Source organism: Phaseolus vulgaris, chromosome 4 (genome assembly GCF_000499845.2).
Source record: "Phaseolus vulgaris cultivar G19833 chromosome 4, P. vulgaris v2.0, whole genome shotgun sequence".
Taxonomy (NCBI): Eukaryota; Viridiplantae; Streptophyta; class Magnoliopsida; order Fabales; family Fabaceae; genus Phaseolus; species Phaseolus vulgaris.
In genome coordinates, this window is record NC_023756.2 from 3,506,319 (window position 1) to 3,525,260 (window position 18,942).

The 18,942-nt window shown below is 28.5% G+C and overlaps 2 protein-coding genes across 4 annotated transcripts; one reads left to right on the forward strand and one right to left on the reverse strand.

Moving 5' to 3' along the window:
* Positions 1-1,047: 1,047 nt before the first annotated feature.
* Positions 1,048-3,908, reverse strand: LOC137836913 (SPX domain-containing protein 4). The gene is made up of 3 exons (XM_068645707.1): positions 3,531-3,908; positions 1,894-2,059; positions 1,048-1,692 (listed from the first exon to the last, which is right to left on the reverse strand). The coding sequence occupies exons 1-3, from the start codon at positions 3,804-3,806 to the stop codon at positions 1,208-1,210; spliced, it is 927 nt and encodes a 308-aa protein (XP_068501808.1). The 5' UTR covers positions 3,807-3,908; the 3' UTR covers positions 1,048-1,207.
* Positions 3,909-9,852: 5,944 nt separating this feature from the next.
* On the forward strand, positions 9,853-14,147 carry LOC137836375 (uncharacterized). Of its 3 annotated transcripts, XM_068645103.1 has the most exons (5): positions 9,853-10,102; positions 11,137-11,220; positions 12,374-12,523; positions 13,592-13,789; positions 13,906-14,147. In XM_068645103.1, the coding sequence occupies exons 1-5, from the start codon at positions 9,911-9,913 to the stop codon at positions 14,005-14,007; spliced, it is 726 nt and encodes a 241-aa protein (XP_068501204.1). In that variant the 5' UTR covers positions 9,853-9,910; the 3' UTR covers positions 14,008-14,147. The 3 variants fall into 3 exon arrangements, with proteins under 3 accessions (XP_068501204.1, XP_068501206.1, XP_068501205.1); XM_068645105.1 differs by lacking the exon at positions 12,374-12,523 and having other exon boundaries at positions 13,906-14,075; XM_068645104.1 differs by lacking the exon at positions 11,137-11,220 and having other exon boundaries at positions 13,906-14,075.
* The last annotated feature ends 4,795 nt before the right edge of the window (positions 14,148-18,942 follow it).

Below are 18,942 nucleotides of genomic sequence, written 5' to 3' on the forward strand. Positions count from 1 at the left end.
ACAAAATGTGTAGATGGATTGAATTGAAAGAGTTTCATGGAGAAATTATAGTGGAAAATAACTTCCACCATGTTGTCATACACTTTCTTTTTCTTTGATTTGCACTCTGGTAGACATGATTTAAATGATAGTGAATAAAAGTTTACAAAAGAGTTATCAGATTAGCAAAGGAAAAAATGCAGATGAAGGAGATTTGATAATAAAGACACTTACATAAAAAAAAAAAAAAAAACCGGAATATACTAAACATGAAGATGAAGAAGAGAGAAGGGCCAGAAAAGATAGGGTGAAGGAAAGTGGAGACAACATGGTCATGCATAGGTAGAAAAAAAGGGTGAGAAATTTGCTCACAAGACATAGGAAGCTTTCTATTTTAACAGTAAGAGTCACAAGTGTGTACAAATATTAGTTTTTACTTGTAAATTACAATTCAGCAATCTGTTTTTAATTCTTGTATCTCAATCATAATCCATAAGAATTATTTGATCCCATACAAAGAATCACAAGTGTGTACAAATATTGCTTGGTTGTTATCTAGTGAGGAAAATTTTGGTTGTCTAGCAAGAGTTACAAAGAAGTGGAATGTAAAGAACAGTAGCTAAGTATTACTTCCAAAAGTTGAATGTTAAGTATACTTCCTCATACTTTGATCTTATTTATCATAAGGAATAAATTGCATTGGCACCATTTTCAGTTTTGTCAAAATTTCTCGTAATAACTCCTTTTTCACCTTTATTTTCTATACTTACCTTCCTTAATTGTTTGAAATAGGTTACACAGACACTCCCTATACATTTCAAGCACACCCCTTGTTGCCTAAGAGTTACATTATACCATGTACTTCCATAAGAAATATGTTATAAATGCTAAAAGTAGGGGTCATATGAAATCTCAAATTATTTCAAGAGGTATCAGTGAAATTTACTATATTACAATGCTACCACTTATCGTCATAATTCAGAACTTCAACAGCAAGAGTTACAAGGAAGCAGAGTGGTATTAAGTGAAAGGAAAGAAAAAAAAAAAAAAGGCATTGTTGAGGTATTATTTTCTGGGTTAAAAATGCTAGAGAAAGTGCATCTCACTAGCAAACATGTTTTATTGTATATACGAACAGAAAGATCCCATTTCATTTAGTTTCCACTAACAAGGCTGAAAAAGCAATTCAAAAGAAGATACAAGAAGCAACCATGAAAGAAAACTTATCCTACACAGAATTGGCTCCCTCTTTGCCAGTGTTTGCTTCATTAGGCAAAGTCACCGGAGAATTTGCTGCTGAGTTTTCAGCTGTTACAGCACCAGTGCCATCACCATCTTGGTTGCTAAAGAGGGAAGAAAATGAAAATGGATTGGAAGTGGAACTTGCTTTCTGAAGACCCTTTATGGCTCTCATAGCAGCAAGAGTGCTACGATATATGTACATGGTTTCCTCCCCAAGAGTTGAGGATGGCTCAGGTAAGGCCTTGGTTGCGCTATCTACTGGCGGTCTAGCCGGATTTTCTGGAGGGAGAGTAGATTGGATTACTTCTGCTTGTAGGGGAAATAGCAGTTCAAGATTTTCCTCACATTCATGAACTAATCTTGTGAGGGGTTCAATGGTGAAAAATGGTTGACGAAGAACAAATTGTGTAAAAGGAAGACGCAGCAACCCACCAGTTCTTTTATCATACTTCTTCAAAATTTTAATTAGTCCTGTGGAAGTGATAAGAGGTTAATGTCTTTAGAATGAACAATTACCTAACTGAAACCCCATCAAACACACAACATGAATCAGGTAATATGCATGTGCCATAACAAGAAACCTTATAGAAATGGCATTTCCACATTAAAGTGGAGACTTCACAAACCATACGTATATAAAAAGATAGATATTAGATTAGTTAGATGATGTACCAGCAAAGTTTAAGGAACTGTAGTTTTTGAGGAGCACCATCTCTCCATGGATGGTAACCAAGTCCTTCCTGATGTCCATCATTTCTTCACTGAATTCACAGTCAGATGTGTACATTTCCCTCTGGCTGCTTTTATCTTTAAGACTCTCGATTCTCTCTTTCAGCTCCTGTTCAATGTTTCAGGAAAAAATCAGGGAAGATACATAGCTACATGGTTTCAATAAATGATATTATAATGGAAATATACACTCTAGGTATTCAGCAATATCTTTTATTTTGATCTGTTTTCCACGCACCAGTTGGATTCAGTACACAATTCATGACTGAAATATCAATAACTAATCCCCTAAAGTAGGAAAAGCATACATTAGATTAGCTCCAGACACTCTTGACCGCCATCAATATAGTTATGTGGTCACTGAGGTGTGCCATGGAAGATTCCATGTCATCTCACATTAAAACTAGGATAAATTTTGCACTAGATGAGAAGCTTCATTCAGCTTGCAGGAATAACATAGAGGGGTCTAGTATTAATAATGTTATAACTGAATGAATCGAGTAAATTTCAATTTGCTACATATTAGAACAATATATATCAATTTGTCGCATATTAATTCCTAATAGTTACTTGTGTCATTTTGTTTTTCATCATAATGATCCAAACTTGAGAATCAAATTGTTTGAAGAAAATCAGTATAATTTATGTGCCTTCATAGGAGCTACATACAACACACTGGAGAGAAAACAGAGAGAATAAATCTCAATTCTAAGCCATATCCATGAAAAAACATACTTACCTACCATTTGTAAGTTAGTAAAATCTATAAATTCTATGAAATGACAGACTATTGTATAGTAGGATTATAAACAGACCAACAAAGAGTATTGATTCCATTCACCCTTTCAACTAAAAGCTATTGTACAAATTTGTATCATACCAAGGTTATGTCATACTAGATTATTTTGTATATTTATTAAAAAACTTGAAGAACCCACAAGGTATCAGACATCTCCAGGCATGCTTCTCTGCAGAACCCAAACCAACCCAACTAATTTTAAGGTTACAATAGCTTAGTAAAACTTTCCTTGTATCAGCATAAAATTGAACAAGCCAAGACCTTCCTAAATACCCAATTGTGCAAACACAATTCCTGACTACCAATTTCCCATTTTGATAGAAATTAAAAGTAGTGGATTGGGATATGTTTGTTTTACATAAAATCTATGACAGTAACTAAGTTAGACACATGTCCTAATTACTTTAAACAGCTTAAAAATGAAACCTTTCTGACTTCTAAACAAAAGGGCACTTGGAATACCGACATCCCATGTGCCCATCACAGATAAAAATTGGGTTTGATCAAGCCCAGAGCTTTCTCAAATACCCAATTGTGCAAACACGATTTCAAGCTTTTAAAAAACAGTCCACAATCGTGATTTCACCCACAAAATCAAAGCTTTAGGCTTTTCAACAACCACAATTCCGGCCACACGAGCTACATTTTTATGCAATTTTCTTATATATCAAGGATTGCGATGAAACCACAACTGAAATTCAAAGCCTTTGCCGTTTACCAATCATCCATTTTAACAGAAACTAATAAGAAAATAGAAGTACATAGCAAAAACTGAAAGAACCTGGAAGCGGATAACAAACTCTTCCTCTTTGTCCACATAGAAATCATTGAACTTTTCAAGCTCTTCGTTGAGAATCCTGACAAACCAAGCCTGCAAGAGTTGAGGGGAAGAGGGTTGTGGGAGAAGGTGAAGAGGGAGGTTGATGGGGGTGGTGGTAGCGGTTGAAGGAAGGTGGTGTTTGAGGAGTTTCTTCAATGGTTTGTAGCAGAGAAACTTGTCCCTCCACTCAGGGATGGTTTCTTCCAAATGGGTCTTGAACTCTTTCCCAAATTTCATTGCTGGCGAGTGAACACACTTCAAAATTCCACAATTGGATTTGGGTTTGATTTTGCATATTTATGTCTTCTCTGCAAAGATGAAAATAAGATGGAATCGGTGAAAATATTTTTTGTTCTATGATGGGGTGAAAATATCAAAAAATTCATTACATTTTTATTTATTATTCATTTATTTTTCCATAAACAAACATTTCTATTTATTTATTTTATCTATTTGCATTTATTCTTTTATTTTATTTTTTCTTCACTTTGCTTGTTTATTTCTATCAAACCGATTCTTTTGTCTTATTTCATAGGTCAATCAATAATAAGAGAGAGTGTGTAGAAATAGAAAATTGTCCCATATGATAAAACTAACATATAAATAAGATAGTTTTAGTAGTATTTTTTTTTATTTATTTCTTACTTTCTTTATTTTTCTAATATTTTCAGTTTTATAATTTTGATATACTTATACATTTTTTTTTGCTTTTATATATATATATATATATATATATATATATTCTAATAAAGAATCCACATAGAGAGAGGTGGGGTGTTTGTGGGAAATTGGAAAGTGGGTGTTCGTGAGTTAGAAGGAATCTAAGAATGTTATTTAATGTGAAAGTTGGATCATATTTTATGTGAAAATGTTTGATGGAATGTGATGGTGGAAATGAAGTATCTCTTCCATCATCGTCACCATATAATAGTGAGACTAACAAACAACATCAAATGCCACCAACAAACTATGTTATTCTACTTTGTTTCATTCAGATATTTACAATTAAGTGTGCTTTTAATTAATATATTAATATATATATATATTAAAATAAAATAAAAACATAATTGAGGGTGTCAAGATTTTAGTTTATCTAACATAACAAGGAGGAGTGAGTATGCTCCATCCATTTTTGGTGGGTTGACAACATATTATATCAAAATAGGCCAAATTAGCCTATGTTGTCATATGTAGTATTTTTTTCCTTTTTTTTATTAATTAGATGCAAATTAATATGTATATTTTATAATTTTTAATTCATTTTGTTTATTGTATTTTACTATTGTTTATTGTATATTTTCATGAAATTTTAAGAGGACAGAAATAGGAGTTGACAATAATGGTAACTTTGAATGAGGTTGGAGAGTTGAAGATGAAGGTGGCTTGGCTTATTGGTTTGGAAGCATGTTTTTGTAAAAGTATCATAACTTTCATGTTTTGTACAAGTTTTTGGTCGAGTTTTGTGAAAGGTTTGTCATTTATAAGTGAGCCATCATCATCTTTTTCGACAATAAGATGGAAAAAGTGAGTCTTGCAATGATTCGGATTCAACGTTTGCTCTCCGAGACACAAACCCAAACAGAAAAGCCACCACCCTCATCTTTACCTCCTTAATGATTCAAGTGTGCCACTAGAGTTAAAAAAAAATGAAACTATCGATTCTAATTTATAATTATCTAAATTTATATTATTTTAAGTTTGTTGTAATGAATTTATCTCAAATCTAAATTCATATTTTTTGGATTTTAAATTAAATATATTTAACTAGATATAAATTGGATATTTTTTAAATTTTAAAAATAAAAAAATCAGGTGTGTCTCAATTGTTTCAAGTTATGAAATGGTAGGTTGAGTCAGACACAAGTAAGGTAGCATCGGTTCAGGCTCAGATCAAATTAAGTAGACTCAAACACAAATCAAGTCGAGTTGATTCAGGTTGGACCCAGGTCAAGTCGAGTTTACTCAGGCCCAAGTTGAGTCACTCGACCCATGCCCAGGTCAAGTTGATTTGACTTGGACACACATTGAGTTAAGTCGGCCCAAAACTAGATCGAGTCAAGTCAACTTAAGTAGACTCAGTTCGAGCTCAAGTCTAGCTCGAACCTAGGTTGAGCCAAGTCGGCCAGACTCCATATATGTTGAGTCAGTCTAAGCCCACATCGATTCAAGTTGGTTGGACCCAAGTCGAGTAGAGTCAGCCATGTCTAGATAAAGTTAAGTGGGCTTTGGCCTAATTCGAGTCGAGTTGATCTAGGCTTAGGTCGAACCAAGTTGGCCATACCTTGGTTAAGCAAGGTCAGTCCGACCTAGGTCTAGGTGGGTCGACGTAGCCTGGGTCAAGTTGCGGGAGCTCGAGCTCAAGTCAAGCTAAGTGGGCATGGGCACAAGTCATGCTAAGTGGGCATGGGCAAATTCAAGTTAAGTCATCTCAGGCCCGAGTTAAGCTCTATTAGTCCAAGTCAGGTCGAGTTAAGTCAGCCCAATCATAGGTTAAGCTAAGTGAGCCCGAGCCTAGGTCAAGTCAAATCAACTTGGGCCCAAGTCGAGCCAAGTCAGTCCAAGCTGCCTAGATCGAGCTAGCTAAAGACGAAGGTTGAGACAAGTTGGTCGAGTCAAGTCGTTCCGGGTCCAAGTCAAATTGATTCGACTTGGCCTACATTCAATCGAGTGGTGTTGGGTCCAGGTCGGGTCAGATTCGATCGAGATTCGGTTAGGTTAGGCTAAGATTGAGCTGAGTCTTGTTGGGTCTATGTCGAGTAGGGCTAAAGTGGGATCAAGATGGACAAGACCAAATCCAGTTGGGTCTATGTCCAACCAATACACACATCATATCGATTAGATCAATCACACATCAAATTTAATCTAACTAGACACAATTGGTGAAGTATCAAAATGAAAGGTTTAGTAGACACAACTACTTGGGAGACTAGGTGGGTCCTAAAAGCGCTAAAGACAGTGTCATTAGATAGATATGCTACAAGACCAAACAAGTCTAACAAAGGCATTTGACTAGTTCAAGAATAAAACACAAGATAAGTGTTATTTACATGTGATTAACACAAGACGCACCTAGTCTAAGATACCAATTGACCAAGAGCACTTCTCATGAAAGTGTTTGACACAAAGTTTTAATCATCTATATGCATATGCTTAATATGGTATTGTCAACAAAAGTCGAGATTTAACATAGATAAATAGTGTGGCTCACACACCTTTTTTATTAACAAAAAATGTCAACATAAAGTCATAACATTATGATAAAGCTTTGACACAAGATCCTCTAAAGCACTCAAAGCTATAATAGTCCTTTTTGGACATCTATAAAATAAAATTTTCCCACGAAGAAAAAACCAAGGATCAAATTTGTTTGAAAGAGTTATATGTGAATGCCGAAAAGTTAGAAAAACTTCAAGTGCTTAGTATCCAGTTCGTCTTGTAGACGACATAGAGAGAAAACTCATATTTATATCTTTAATTCAAGAACTATATACTTTCATATCCTCTATGTTGAAAATGAGCTTTATAAACTTAACAACCTTTTGTTGTATAGTCTAAAAAATACTTTGAGGAGAGATATTGTACTCAATGCTTTTAATCTCTAGGAGAAATTACCATAACTTTGTGTATTTATTTAGAGTTACATTATCTACGTGGATAACTGGGAGTAACTTTGAATATACATCTTAAGATTAATAGATTATATTATTTTTTTAATTTTAAGATTTTTTTAGATGTCACATATTATTAGCTTAATATATTTAATATGTCATTTGGTATTTTTTTTCAATAAATAAACACTTAATTAATACAACATAATATACTGAAGATAACAAATAATGACACTAGAGAAACTAAATAGTTTCTACAAAAGACCAAATAAAAATATGTGACTAAAAACATATTTAAACTTAAATAAATGATTGACTGATATATATATATATATATATATATATATATATATATATATATATATATATATATATATATATAAAAGCTTTGTACTCAAATTTTGTTTTTGCAATTTTGGTGCCACTTATTTTCAAAATAGAGACTAAATACATATATATCTAAATATCTAAAACAAAATAAGTTTAAATATCTCATATAAAACTGTTTTATAGAGCTCATCTAAAACTGTTAATACATATATATCTAAAACTGTTAATACATTTATACTAACTTTCATGTAAAACACTCCAATTCACATCATACTAAGATTATTATTTTTTTATTTTAAGAAGATTAGAATGGTTTTATCATTTACTTCCACATAGTCGTTTAAAATTTCTTAAATTTTTACAGAAAAATCAAATAATATTATTAGAGAATATTTATTGCAGTATGTGACATGAGAGTTTACATTAAAATATTAAATGTAAATTTTTTAATTAAGACCGTTGGACTAAAATGACTTATTTTTTTTTTAAATGGAAAACTGGATGTTTCTATTTTAAAATAAAAAAGACAAAATTGTGCTTCGAAAGTATAGAGTGAACAAAATTATAATTTAGTCTAAATTATTTATCTATGATTATGTGTTCATAGACTTTGAAATAAATGTTTGTCTATTGAAAAAAAAAAGAATATGTTTGTCCATATTTTTTTATCATACATGGTGTCAGTTTGTGGTTTGCATTTTTTTGTTTAGAAGTATCTATACTTTGTTTGGAATAACTTAAAAAAATTCCATTTTAGGAATTTTCTATCTATAATTAATGTTGTTTTGCCTTTTGTCAACTTTCACATGACCATATATGACTCTGTTTTATTTTATTCATGGTATATTCTAGCACAATTTTTTTTTAAAAACATTATGTTATAAATTTTGACTAAAAAAAATTATTCCCAAGTATATTATATTGTTCATTAATCTATATTATCTCTTGAATTTGTTTTATATAGTCTTTTGAAGAAGAAAACGAAACTGTTGTTTCATTGGTTTTATTTAGGGATCTTCAAAATCTAAGTGAAATCCAGTATGAACCCAATTGGTTTACGAGTATTGCCAAACTCCTGCAGAACGCACGCAAAATATTATTTTCCTCTAATTTACAACAATAAACATAAACATATTTATTCCTGTTAGGAAGATCTGACCTAAAGAACTATTGAATAATTTCGTCTCCTTCCTTTCTTCAGGCAAACTATCAGAGCTTCAGTGTGGTCTTCCTCGCTTTAATGGTATTCCTTCAGATCTCAGTCACCCTATCTCAGGTGAATGTCGAATGGGGGTACCAGTAAAAGGTACTCCGACGCTCAAGTCAGTAAAATGGGTATTCGACACTCGAAAGAAAGTGTACGGTAATAATAATGGAAAGTGTGCTATTTATATTATTTTAATGGGCTTACCTTATTGGGTCAGATTAATGGAGTGAATCATAGTTAGGGGTGTATTACCTAGTTCTTACATTACAAGAAAATCATGAAATAGAAACCAATTCTTAGAGATCAAAATAATTAGTTGCAATAGTAACTAAATTAGAGACCATTTTATAAACTAAATAAAAAATTGGTTTCTAAATTAGTTTCGATTATTGTTAAATAGTTTCTAAATTGGTATTTAATTAGCAACCAAGGTTTTAACTACCAATTATTTAGTTTCTAAATTTGGTCTCTAAAACCTTGGTTGTTAATTAGATACCAAGTTAGAAACTATTTAACAATAATAGAAACTAATTTAGAAACCAATTTTTTATTTTGCTTTTAAAATGGTCTCTAATTTAGTTACTATTGCAACTAATTATTTTGGTCTCTAAAAATTAGTTTCTATTTCATGATTGTCATGTAGTGTTAATGATAATTTAACTACTAACTTTCAGCGTTAATGGTTTAGGTGTATTGGTTGACTTTCAGCGTTAATGGTTTAAGTGTGTTGGTCGACCTGCACGTCAATACAGAACTCGATCAGCTCGGTCAAAAAGATCGAATGTTAAAATATCAGTACAATATTAAAATATCATTTTAATGCATAGTACCACGATCTCTCCAAATTTTGTTCCCTGCTAGTTCCATTATGTTAAATTGTGGAGTTCAGTTCAATACCCTTTATTACACTTTTTTTTATATTTTATTTCATTCTCTTCTTATTATATTGTATCACATGTATTCATATTATTTTCGCTGTTCATTATTTTTCTGGAATTGTTTCCTTAGCAGCGTGTGCAACTCCAAGCTAAACACGTCTCATTTTCAAAAACGGTGTTAATTCCTTAACTTTCTATAACTTGATAGGCAAAGTTTTGGCATTATATAAGAAAAGGATGTTGTTGATAAGTAACGTTTCTAATAAGAGTTTTTGATATATAGCAATTGTGTTGTTGAGAAAGGAGAGAGAAGAGAACATGGGAAGCATTCTCCTAAATCCAAGTCAACCCTCTTTCTCAGATACCCTTTTGGCTCCATTGAAGAACCACAAGGTTCATCACCATGCTTCTGCTTCAAGGAATCATCGTTTCAAATGCAACAGTATCAGTAGAACTTCCTCCTTTCATTACAGAAGCAGTGCTTCTGTTCCACTTCATGAGTTTCCTTCGGTATCTTTCTCCCACTTTCTTCTTGCTTAATGTCTAGGGTTTACCTCTAAAAATATTTCCATCAATCTCTTTTCAAACCATAACAAGTTCTTGCTTCTTTTATATAGCTTTTTTTTTTTTTTTTTTGTTTTCTTAAAATAATTTTAGAAAAAAAAAATAATTAATTGTTATAATAAATTGGAGATATTTTAGAAACTAAAAAAAAATTAGTTTTTAAAAGTACTTTCTATTATTATTAAATAGTTTCTAAATGATTACTATCTAATTAGCGATAAAGGTTTTTGCTACCAAAGTTTTTTGTTACCAATTAATTTTCTAAATAATTGGTAGTTAAAACATTGGTAGCTAATTAGATACTAATTTAGAAATTATTTAACAATAATAGAAATTAATTTAGAAACCCAATTTTTTTAGTCTCTAAAATGATATCTAATTTAGTCATTATAACAACTAATTATTTTGTCTTTAAAATTGGTTTCTATTTCATATCTTATATTAACTAAAAATAAGATCAAATTATAATATAATATATAATTAAAAATAAATCTTATTTTACTAAATTACATATTATTTTAAACAGTACTATAAATCGATTTTATAAAATTAAATTAAAATTAAACTTTTACTATTGTCATATAACATTTGATTCATTAAAAAGTATGTTTTAATTGAAATTTATCCCAATTCAAATTAATTTTATTAGATGCTTCAAAAATTGTTTGTATAAATATATTCTACTTGCTGTAGATAGTAACTAGTAAGGAGTTTTTAGCAAATAGAATAAATCATCTGCGTAATGAAAACTCTTACAAGAGATTTTCTAAGGAATTTTTAGTTAGAAAAAAAAAAATCCTTTTGTAGTGATAAATAAAATTATATAAAGGAAAAATAATCATCATCAAAGTTGGTTAATACTTTGATTAATACCATGATTAAAAATGTTGATAGTTGTGCATTAAAATTTGCGATATACTTTTTTTTTTTTAATTTGTGTTATACTAAAGTTAATGTTAATTACAATTTTTTTTTGTGAGGCTTCATTTAATGAATATATAGAGGACAAGGGAAGAGTAATCCGATCTATATTTTCAGAATCAGCAAGCCAGCAGCTTAATAAGGTAATTTCATTTTGAAGATCGATGATTTTACTGTTCAAATTATAAATATATATATATATATATATATATATAAAACAAGAAAATCATGAAATAGAAACCAATTTTTAGAAACCAAAATAATTAGTTGCAATAGTAACTAAATCAGAAACTATTCTAGAAAGTAAAAGAAATTCTCGTTTTTAAATTAGTTTTTATTATTGTTAAATAGTTTCTAAATTGGTATCTAATTAACAACGAACGTTTTAGATACCAAATTTTAGAAACTAAATAATTGGTAGTTGAAACTTGACTGCTAATTAGATACCAACTATTTAACAATAATAAAAACTAATTTAGAAACCAATTTTTTTTAGTTTTGAAAATGGTCTTTAATTTAATTACTATTGTAACTAATTATTTTGATTTCTAAAAATTGGTTTTTATTTCATGATGTTTTTAGTGATATATATATATATACACCATACCTAAACCTTTAGTACCAAATATTTTTTAATTATTTGGACTTCAGCTTATCCTCTTCAATTCTCTTAAATTCATAATTTTAACGTAAGATTTAACATGTGAAGTGGTTTTTTTTTAAAAAAAAAATTCCATGCAAGAGACATACAATTAATTTTGAAGATTCAGTTCATTAGTTCAAATCTCATTACAATAAAGACCTACTAAAATATTAAGACTTATCCATTTTAATAATATTTTAAAAATTTCATTTATTTTGATAATTAAAAGAAACCTATTATGAGCCAAGGATATATATATATATATATATATATAATTAAAATAAATACATTTTTTTATTTATACACCAAAATGAAATTTTTAGTTCGTGTTAATGAATCCATGACATATTTTTGGAACTACAATTTTTAAGGATCTTAATATTGTATTTAAGGCTGCTGGGAAAAACCTCTTTAAAAAAAATTAAGAAATAATAAAATCACTTATTTATATATTGAATTAATATATGTTTATAAATTAAATTTTAGAAGTTATTTCTGCAAACTTTGATTTTATTTTAACTTAGATTATGTTTATCCAAAAAAATTGTTTATAATGATTTTTTTTTTTCAAACATAACCCTATTATAAATATCTAAATTTTGCACTAATCTAATTAATCATTCATCTAAAAAAGCTTTGTGAATTATATATAGGAAGAGTGGAGAGTTAAGATGAGTCAAGTGGAAGCCTTGTTCTTAAAGTGTCATCCAGTAATACACATTACAGCTAAATGCAAATCTGAATTTCATGAATACCCACCTCACATTCCTCACCACATCACCAAATATCTGGAGTTTCAAGTTGTAAGTATCACAAATCAATATATACATGCAATCAAACTTTGATGAGAGAATATTTTAATCAAGGGTTAAATATATTTTTCGTTCTTATTCCTACAAGAAGAAAATTATAAAATAAAAACTAATTAGTAACCAAAAATAATTAGTTGTTATAGGAATTAAATTAGAGACATTTTAAATACTAAAAAAATTTTGATTTCTAAATTAATTTATATTATTGTTAAATAGTTTTTAAATTGGTATCTAATTAGCTACCAATGTTTTAACTACCAATTATTTAGATTCTAAATTTGATAATTTTGGTAGCTAATTAGATACCAATTTAGAAATTATTTAACAATAATAGAAACTAATTTAGAAATCAAAAGTTTTTTTAGTTTATAAAATGGTCTCTAATTTAGTCATTATACCAACTAATTATTTTTTGTCTCTGAAATTGGTTTTTATTTCATGATTTTATTGTAGTTTATACTATAATACGAAAATGATTTTCGTCTTTAATTCAAACTTTAAATCATCCAAATATTTGTAATATGAAAATGATTGAAATGAATCTTTCTTTATATGAAATGATTGTTAGTTTTTTTCTTCAAATATTGATAGTTTTTTTCAAAATTGTTGTTGTTTTGATTGGAGACTAATCTCCAGCGTAATTACTTTCAATGAATTAATGAACTGAAACTTTAGATTGAACGAATCTCACATACAAAAGTTTTAATTATTTTCATACTATGGACCAAAAATAATTGAATAGAAACCAAAAATAAAAATTAGTTTCATGTTATCGCACTATAAGAAAATCATTTAATAGAAACCAATTTTAAAAACTAAAAATAATTAGTTGCTATATTAATTAAACTAGAGACCATTTTAGAGATAAAAAAAATTTGATTTCTAAATTAGTTTTTATTATTGATAAATAGTTTTTAATTGGTATCTAATTAGCTACCAAAGTTTTTGCTACCAAATTTAGAATATAAATAATTGGTAGTTAATATAGTAACTAATTATTTTTTAACTCTAAAATTGGTTTCTATTTAGTGATTTTCAGTAATTAAAATTGTTTGACAGACAAGGGTTGAGTTTCCTGATCTGAATGGTGATTATATGCCACCACATTTCAACATGAATGCAAAAGGAGTCTTGTATTTGGAAAAGAAGGGAATGCATAATTGGATGAAGAATCATTTAGACGTTAATTTCAACCTTGATTTTCCTCCATTACTAGACTGGGTTCCTCATTTGGTGTTGCAAACCATTCTACAATCGGTTAGAATCATATATACTTACTTTAATTTATCATCTCATAATCATAGTACTTAGTGAATGTGCCTTCACCTCAATTTATGATTAGTTATATGCTAATTTGAGACATGATGTTGCAGGTTCTTAAAAATTATGTGGATGATATTAATAATGGATCTGCTGTTAGATTATTAGCAGATTACAATTTGTTCAAGAGGAAAAAACCCAAAAACTTGGTGTAATCTTTTATTCATTGAGAGATTTCCCAAGAATAATAATTTATGATGATATAAATAAGTAGTCTTGAATGCTTCAATAGTTTTGCTAATTAGTATGACATATTTTGTTCATAAACATGAATTATACAATACAATTAACCACTAACAGCATACCAACCAAACCACTAACAGTATACCAACCAATAATCTTGTAGAACCATCTATTTTTGGAATGTTCTTATGTGCATAGAAGCTAATTTCTGAAAGCTTTTTATTATGTATTATAGAACAGGAAATGACATAGCTGAATTCTTTAGGTATCTAGTATTTATTTGTGTGTTCGTTGGAGCATAATAATAATGGAAAATTATAAAGGAGGTAGTCAAATAAATAGAAATTAGGTCAAATTATATAATATATGAGTGAAGTGCAATCCTAACCTTATAAATCAGTTTTGTGAGATTGAGTTAGAGGTAAAATTACTTATTAAAATGATATCAAAGTTATTCATCACTTACTAAGATGTTATGGGTGGTCAACACGAGCCAAACGATAACATAATAGTCCTAAAGAACTTGAATATGATAGACTCTAAATAATTTTGATATCATCTTAGTAAGTGTGCTTATGTCCAATTCAACCTCACAAAATTGACTTATAAAGTGAGTATTGCACTCCACTTATATATTAAAATTTAACCTTATTTTTAATTAGATATAGAATCTCCAACACGTCAATCCAAAAGTAAAAAATGTATTTTAGATTGTTAAATGCAAACTTCATAATTATACTTCCATATTAGGTGTTTTGAAAAAGGCTATGGAATCTCTAATAAGGAATTTTAAAAATCTTATTCTAAATTGCATAATTTGAAATTCTTTCAATAAGTTCAATGAGATTTTTTCTTGATTTTTGTACGATCTAAAATTTCTTATCCCATTATAATTACGAATTGTCTAATATGAAATGTTACATTAATATTCTGGAACATATGGAAGAAACAAACTTTGAAAACTAATGTCAAACACTTTCATTCTTTCTCAAATACCTTAAAATAAAATGTAAAACTTACATAACATAACCAAATTCAACACCTACAAGACTTTCACTTCTAACAACAACACCAAGGACCAACAATGGAAGTTCACAATTGTTCTAAAATAGAAAGGGAGAAACAAATCATTTTGAAAAGAAAATAGTGACTGCAGGAAAAAAATCATTGGGTCTAAAGAGAAAAAAAAAACCTATTAACTTAAACGTCTCGAAGTTGTGGAGTGTAAACACCTAGAGTTGAACACTTGTTTTGTTTGGATGTTATTTCTAATTTTTTTCTCATTGCTTTTAAAATTGGACTGAAACTATGAAAAAAGCTAAGAATATTTTTAGGTAATTTCTTTCTAAACCTCCATAGTTTTCATTTGTACCTCATGGAGGTGGTTAAAAGACTAAACTGCGCCTTCTTGCCGCCACCGTCACTTCCCCCTTGTCATGGCGACCACTCTTGTGTTATATGTTGTGTCATGGATGAACTCAAGAAAGAAAGGGTTCTGGATTGTGAAATTCATAAATTTTTTATGTATAAAAGGACTTATGAATTGCATAATTTGAAAAAAAAAAAATATTTTCTAGATTGTACAATCCATAAGTAAAAAATAATTTTCAAATTGTTTAATTGAAAACTTTTTTTCATGACTTTTGAATTGCAAAATCCAGAAGTAAAAAAACTTTCAAATTCCACAATCTAATCTAAAAGTATATAAAAAAATAGATTATACAATCTAGAAGTCATTTTTTCACTTCCAAACTGTTCACTCCAAAAGCTTTTTTCTTATGCAAATTTCAGATTGCATAATCTGAAAGCCATGTGTTTAGGATAAAGTGGAAATTTTCATAATTATAAAGGTGCAGAAGGGGTGCAAAAAGAAATCCCCATATTTGATCCTTAAACCTGCATCGGATGATATGGGCCGGACTAGAATATACTATGATTACAATTTAACCAAAACTATCTTGGGCCACATATTCTGATCGGGCCCATTATAGTGCTTTCTTCTTCAGTGATATAGAGCACTCGTATTAAACTTTTACAAGAAGAATCTTTTTAGATTATTATTTAATTGATTTGATTTTCAATACTCACGTTCATAGAAAAAATATAAAGATATAGAGTTATAATAATGAGTAAAAAGCAATGAAAATACCTTGCTTCAATTTTTCTATTGGAAAAATGGTTCTATAAATTGATAGTGTAAAAAATTACATTAGTATACTATTATAAATTATCATATTTCTTTTAGTATAGTGATGGTATTAGCACATTCATTTTTAATACAAAATCATAAAATGTCATATATAATAAATTTATTATATTTAATATGATCTTTATTAATTAACGTAAGGCAGTATAAAAGTATTCACATTAGTATTGCATAAAAAATAATATATTTGCCTTTTCCATTTTAAACTTTTCGTAAAGGATATCTTAAGAATCCTAATTCAATGGACATCTGAATCTTAACTTAATATTTTTTTTTCTAACAATATTATGCATTAATCACATTTCTATATAATTTATAGTTCATAGCATCCCTCAACTTACCATTCAATTTTAGATTTTTAAAACAATTTAAATATATATAAAAAATCATACAAATACATAAAGTCAATGTTTTAAATACTTATATAATTAAAATTTTCATATAATTTAATTAAAACAATGAACAACCATCAAACAACCTTTTAAAAATAATTTTAAATTTTTTTATAGTTTAAGCGAAAATTGCTTCGTTCGAGAGAAAACAAGTCCAAAACTAGGTTCAGTTACAATAAATTTTCCCTCTAGTAAAAATTCTTTCACTTTATCGAAAATTGGTCTAATACTAGACTTAGTTTCGATATTATTTTCGCTTGAGTGAAAATAAAACTGAGTTTAAGTTTGGGTTTCTATTCTATTTTCGTTTGAGCGAAAATATCATAAATATAAGTCTCTTTGAGTAAACTCCACATAATCCTAAAACAAATTTCAAAGTCTTTATTCAATATCAATACAAAATTTTACAACTTTTATACGATCAAAAAGATTTTTATCATTTTAAAGTGCTCAAATGTATAACATGTATTCTTATAGAAATCACAAAAGATAATTCCAAAAGTTTAACTTTAACATTAAACTCACATTCAAACACAAATAATTAACTTTATAAACTACTTTCCAAATTGACAAACTTTAAACATTTTTCATCAATTAACAACCAACCTTGCAAGAGAATTTTGGAACTTTTGACCATGTCACCTTATCTAAGTCCTCTAACTTTAAGTTCTATTGAAAGATAAAACTAACTTCTCTTACCTGATTAGAAGTACGAGTACTCACACAAAGCTCTAACTCCTATAGAAAACAAGGATAACGTAACCTGCATCACAAATCCTAATCAATGATTTGAATCGATCTCTAAAACCCTGAAATAACAGAGACTAACCCTACAGTCACAAACAACACATACAAAATACGTCTATCCAAAAATAAACAAGAAAACTCAAAATTGGTCAAAGAAAAAGGAGGAGAAAAGAATTTACTCTAAACAAAATTTGGTCGGACAACTTTATTCTACTCATTATCAGGAGTCTAAAAATGGTTTCTAATCGTCAATTTGATGAAGAATGGAGTCAGATTTCTATAGAGAATGCAAATGGAGAATTTGTTTTAGATAGATGATTATTTTAAAATCAAACTATGATAATTGATTTTTCTATTTATTAGAATTTTTTACTCTAATAATAAAATATTCAAGTGTCTTTTCATTATATCACTTTTACTCTAAAACTATTTTCTAGATTATATGTCCGGAACAAAAAGAAATATGTTTTGTATCTGAATTAGACTTAAACGTTTTTTTCTAATATGTTATTGGAATTTAATCTAGTAAAAATAATTAAGTATATTATGTCACTATCGAACACTTCTTAGATCATTTATAAATATCTAATTGAGATATTAACGTTGTTATTGAAAGAAAGGCCTTTCTCACATTTATATATAATTTATGATTTATTATTTAGTTTTTTAATTTGAGAAAATATATTTTAAAATAATTCTCAGGTGATAATTTAAAATACGCAATCAGTATTATATATAATTAAAAAAAAACTAACTCAAAACTAAATAAGTTGATTATATTATTATTTAATTCTATTAACCTCATCTAATATTTTTTCTTAAACTGGTTTTTTTCACTATATAAAAAACTAAACTTTTATTGCTGTATTATGGTTGGAAACTTTATATATTGAAACTTGATATACAAATATAAGATAAAATATCAACAAGTTAAAAGTTTTATAATATCATTAGATTGCAAAACCATTATGCATAGTAAATTTATTAATTCTTGTATAATTATCTTGAAAGACATGCTAGCAATGCTTTTTTATATGATAATGGTTTAAACTACTTTATCCATGTATAAAAATAAAATTTTAAATAGAAATATTTTAAAAGCAATATTATTAAATGAAATAAAGTGATATAAAAAAAGTGTATATTATTATAATTTATTTATATTGAAGATGGGAAAGTACTGGTTTTAAAGAATTTATTTGAACAATTTAAGTTTTGTAAGATATAGTTGAAGATAGATTGATGTCATGGCCATATTTTTGGGATTTTAAGGAAGTTGAGAATCATAAATTTGAAGGTCACAGATTCCATGATGGCCACATAATAATGTTCTTCAAAGCTCATTACTCATTTTCTGCATCTCTTACATTTGTCAGAATGCAACTGCTGCCTTTTCCTACAAGGCAAACATTTAATTCTCAAAATTTTATGCAAATTCATTTTTATTTTAAACTCAACATATTACAACAAAATTAATATTTCACTTACGGATTAAAATCATCTGTGTTGATTTTATGTTTTTCTTTCTCATTTTTTTAATAATTTTTTGTCACATTATATAT

What these genes read in the sequence shown, in the direction of transcription:
- LOC137836913 (XM_068645707.1), bottom strand. Translation starts at nt 3,806, where the DNA reads ATGAAATTTGGGAAAGAGTTCAAGACCCATTTGGAAGAAACCATCCCT. An exon ending in AGTTTGTTATCCGCTTCCAG is followed by an intron (nt 2,060 to 3,530) that starts GTTCTTTCAGTT and finishes AACATTGAACAG; the next exon opens with GAGCTGAAAGAGAGAATCGA. An exon ending in CAGTTCCTTAAACTTTGCTG is followed by an intron (nt 1,693 to 1,893) that starts GTACATCATCTA and finishes TCACTTCCACAG; the next exon opens with GACTAATTAAAATTTTGAAG.
- LOC137836375 (XM_068645103.1), top strand. Translation starts at nt 9,911, where the DNA reads ATGGGAAGCATTCTCCTAAATCCAAGTCAACCCTCTTTCTCAGATACC. An exon ending in CACTTCATGAGTTTCCTTCG is followed by an intron (nt 10,103 to 11,136) that starts GTATCTTTCTCC and finishes TTTTTTTGTGAG; the next exon opens with GCTTCATTTAATGAATATAT. An exon ending in TGCAAACCATTCTACAATCG is followed by an intron (nt 13,790 to 13,905) that starts GTTAGAATCATA and finishes ATGATGTTGCAG; the next exon opens with GTTCTTAAAAATTATGTGGA.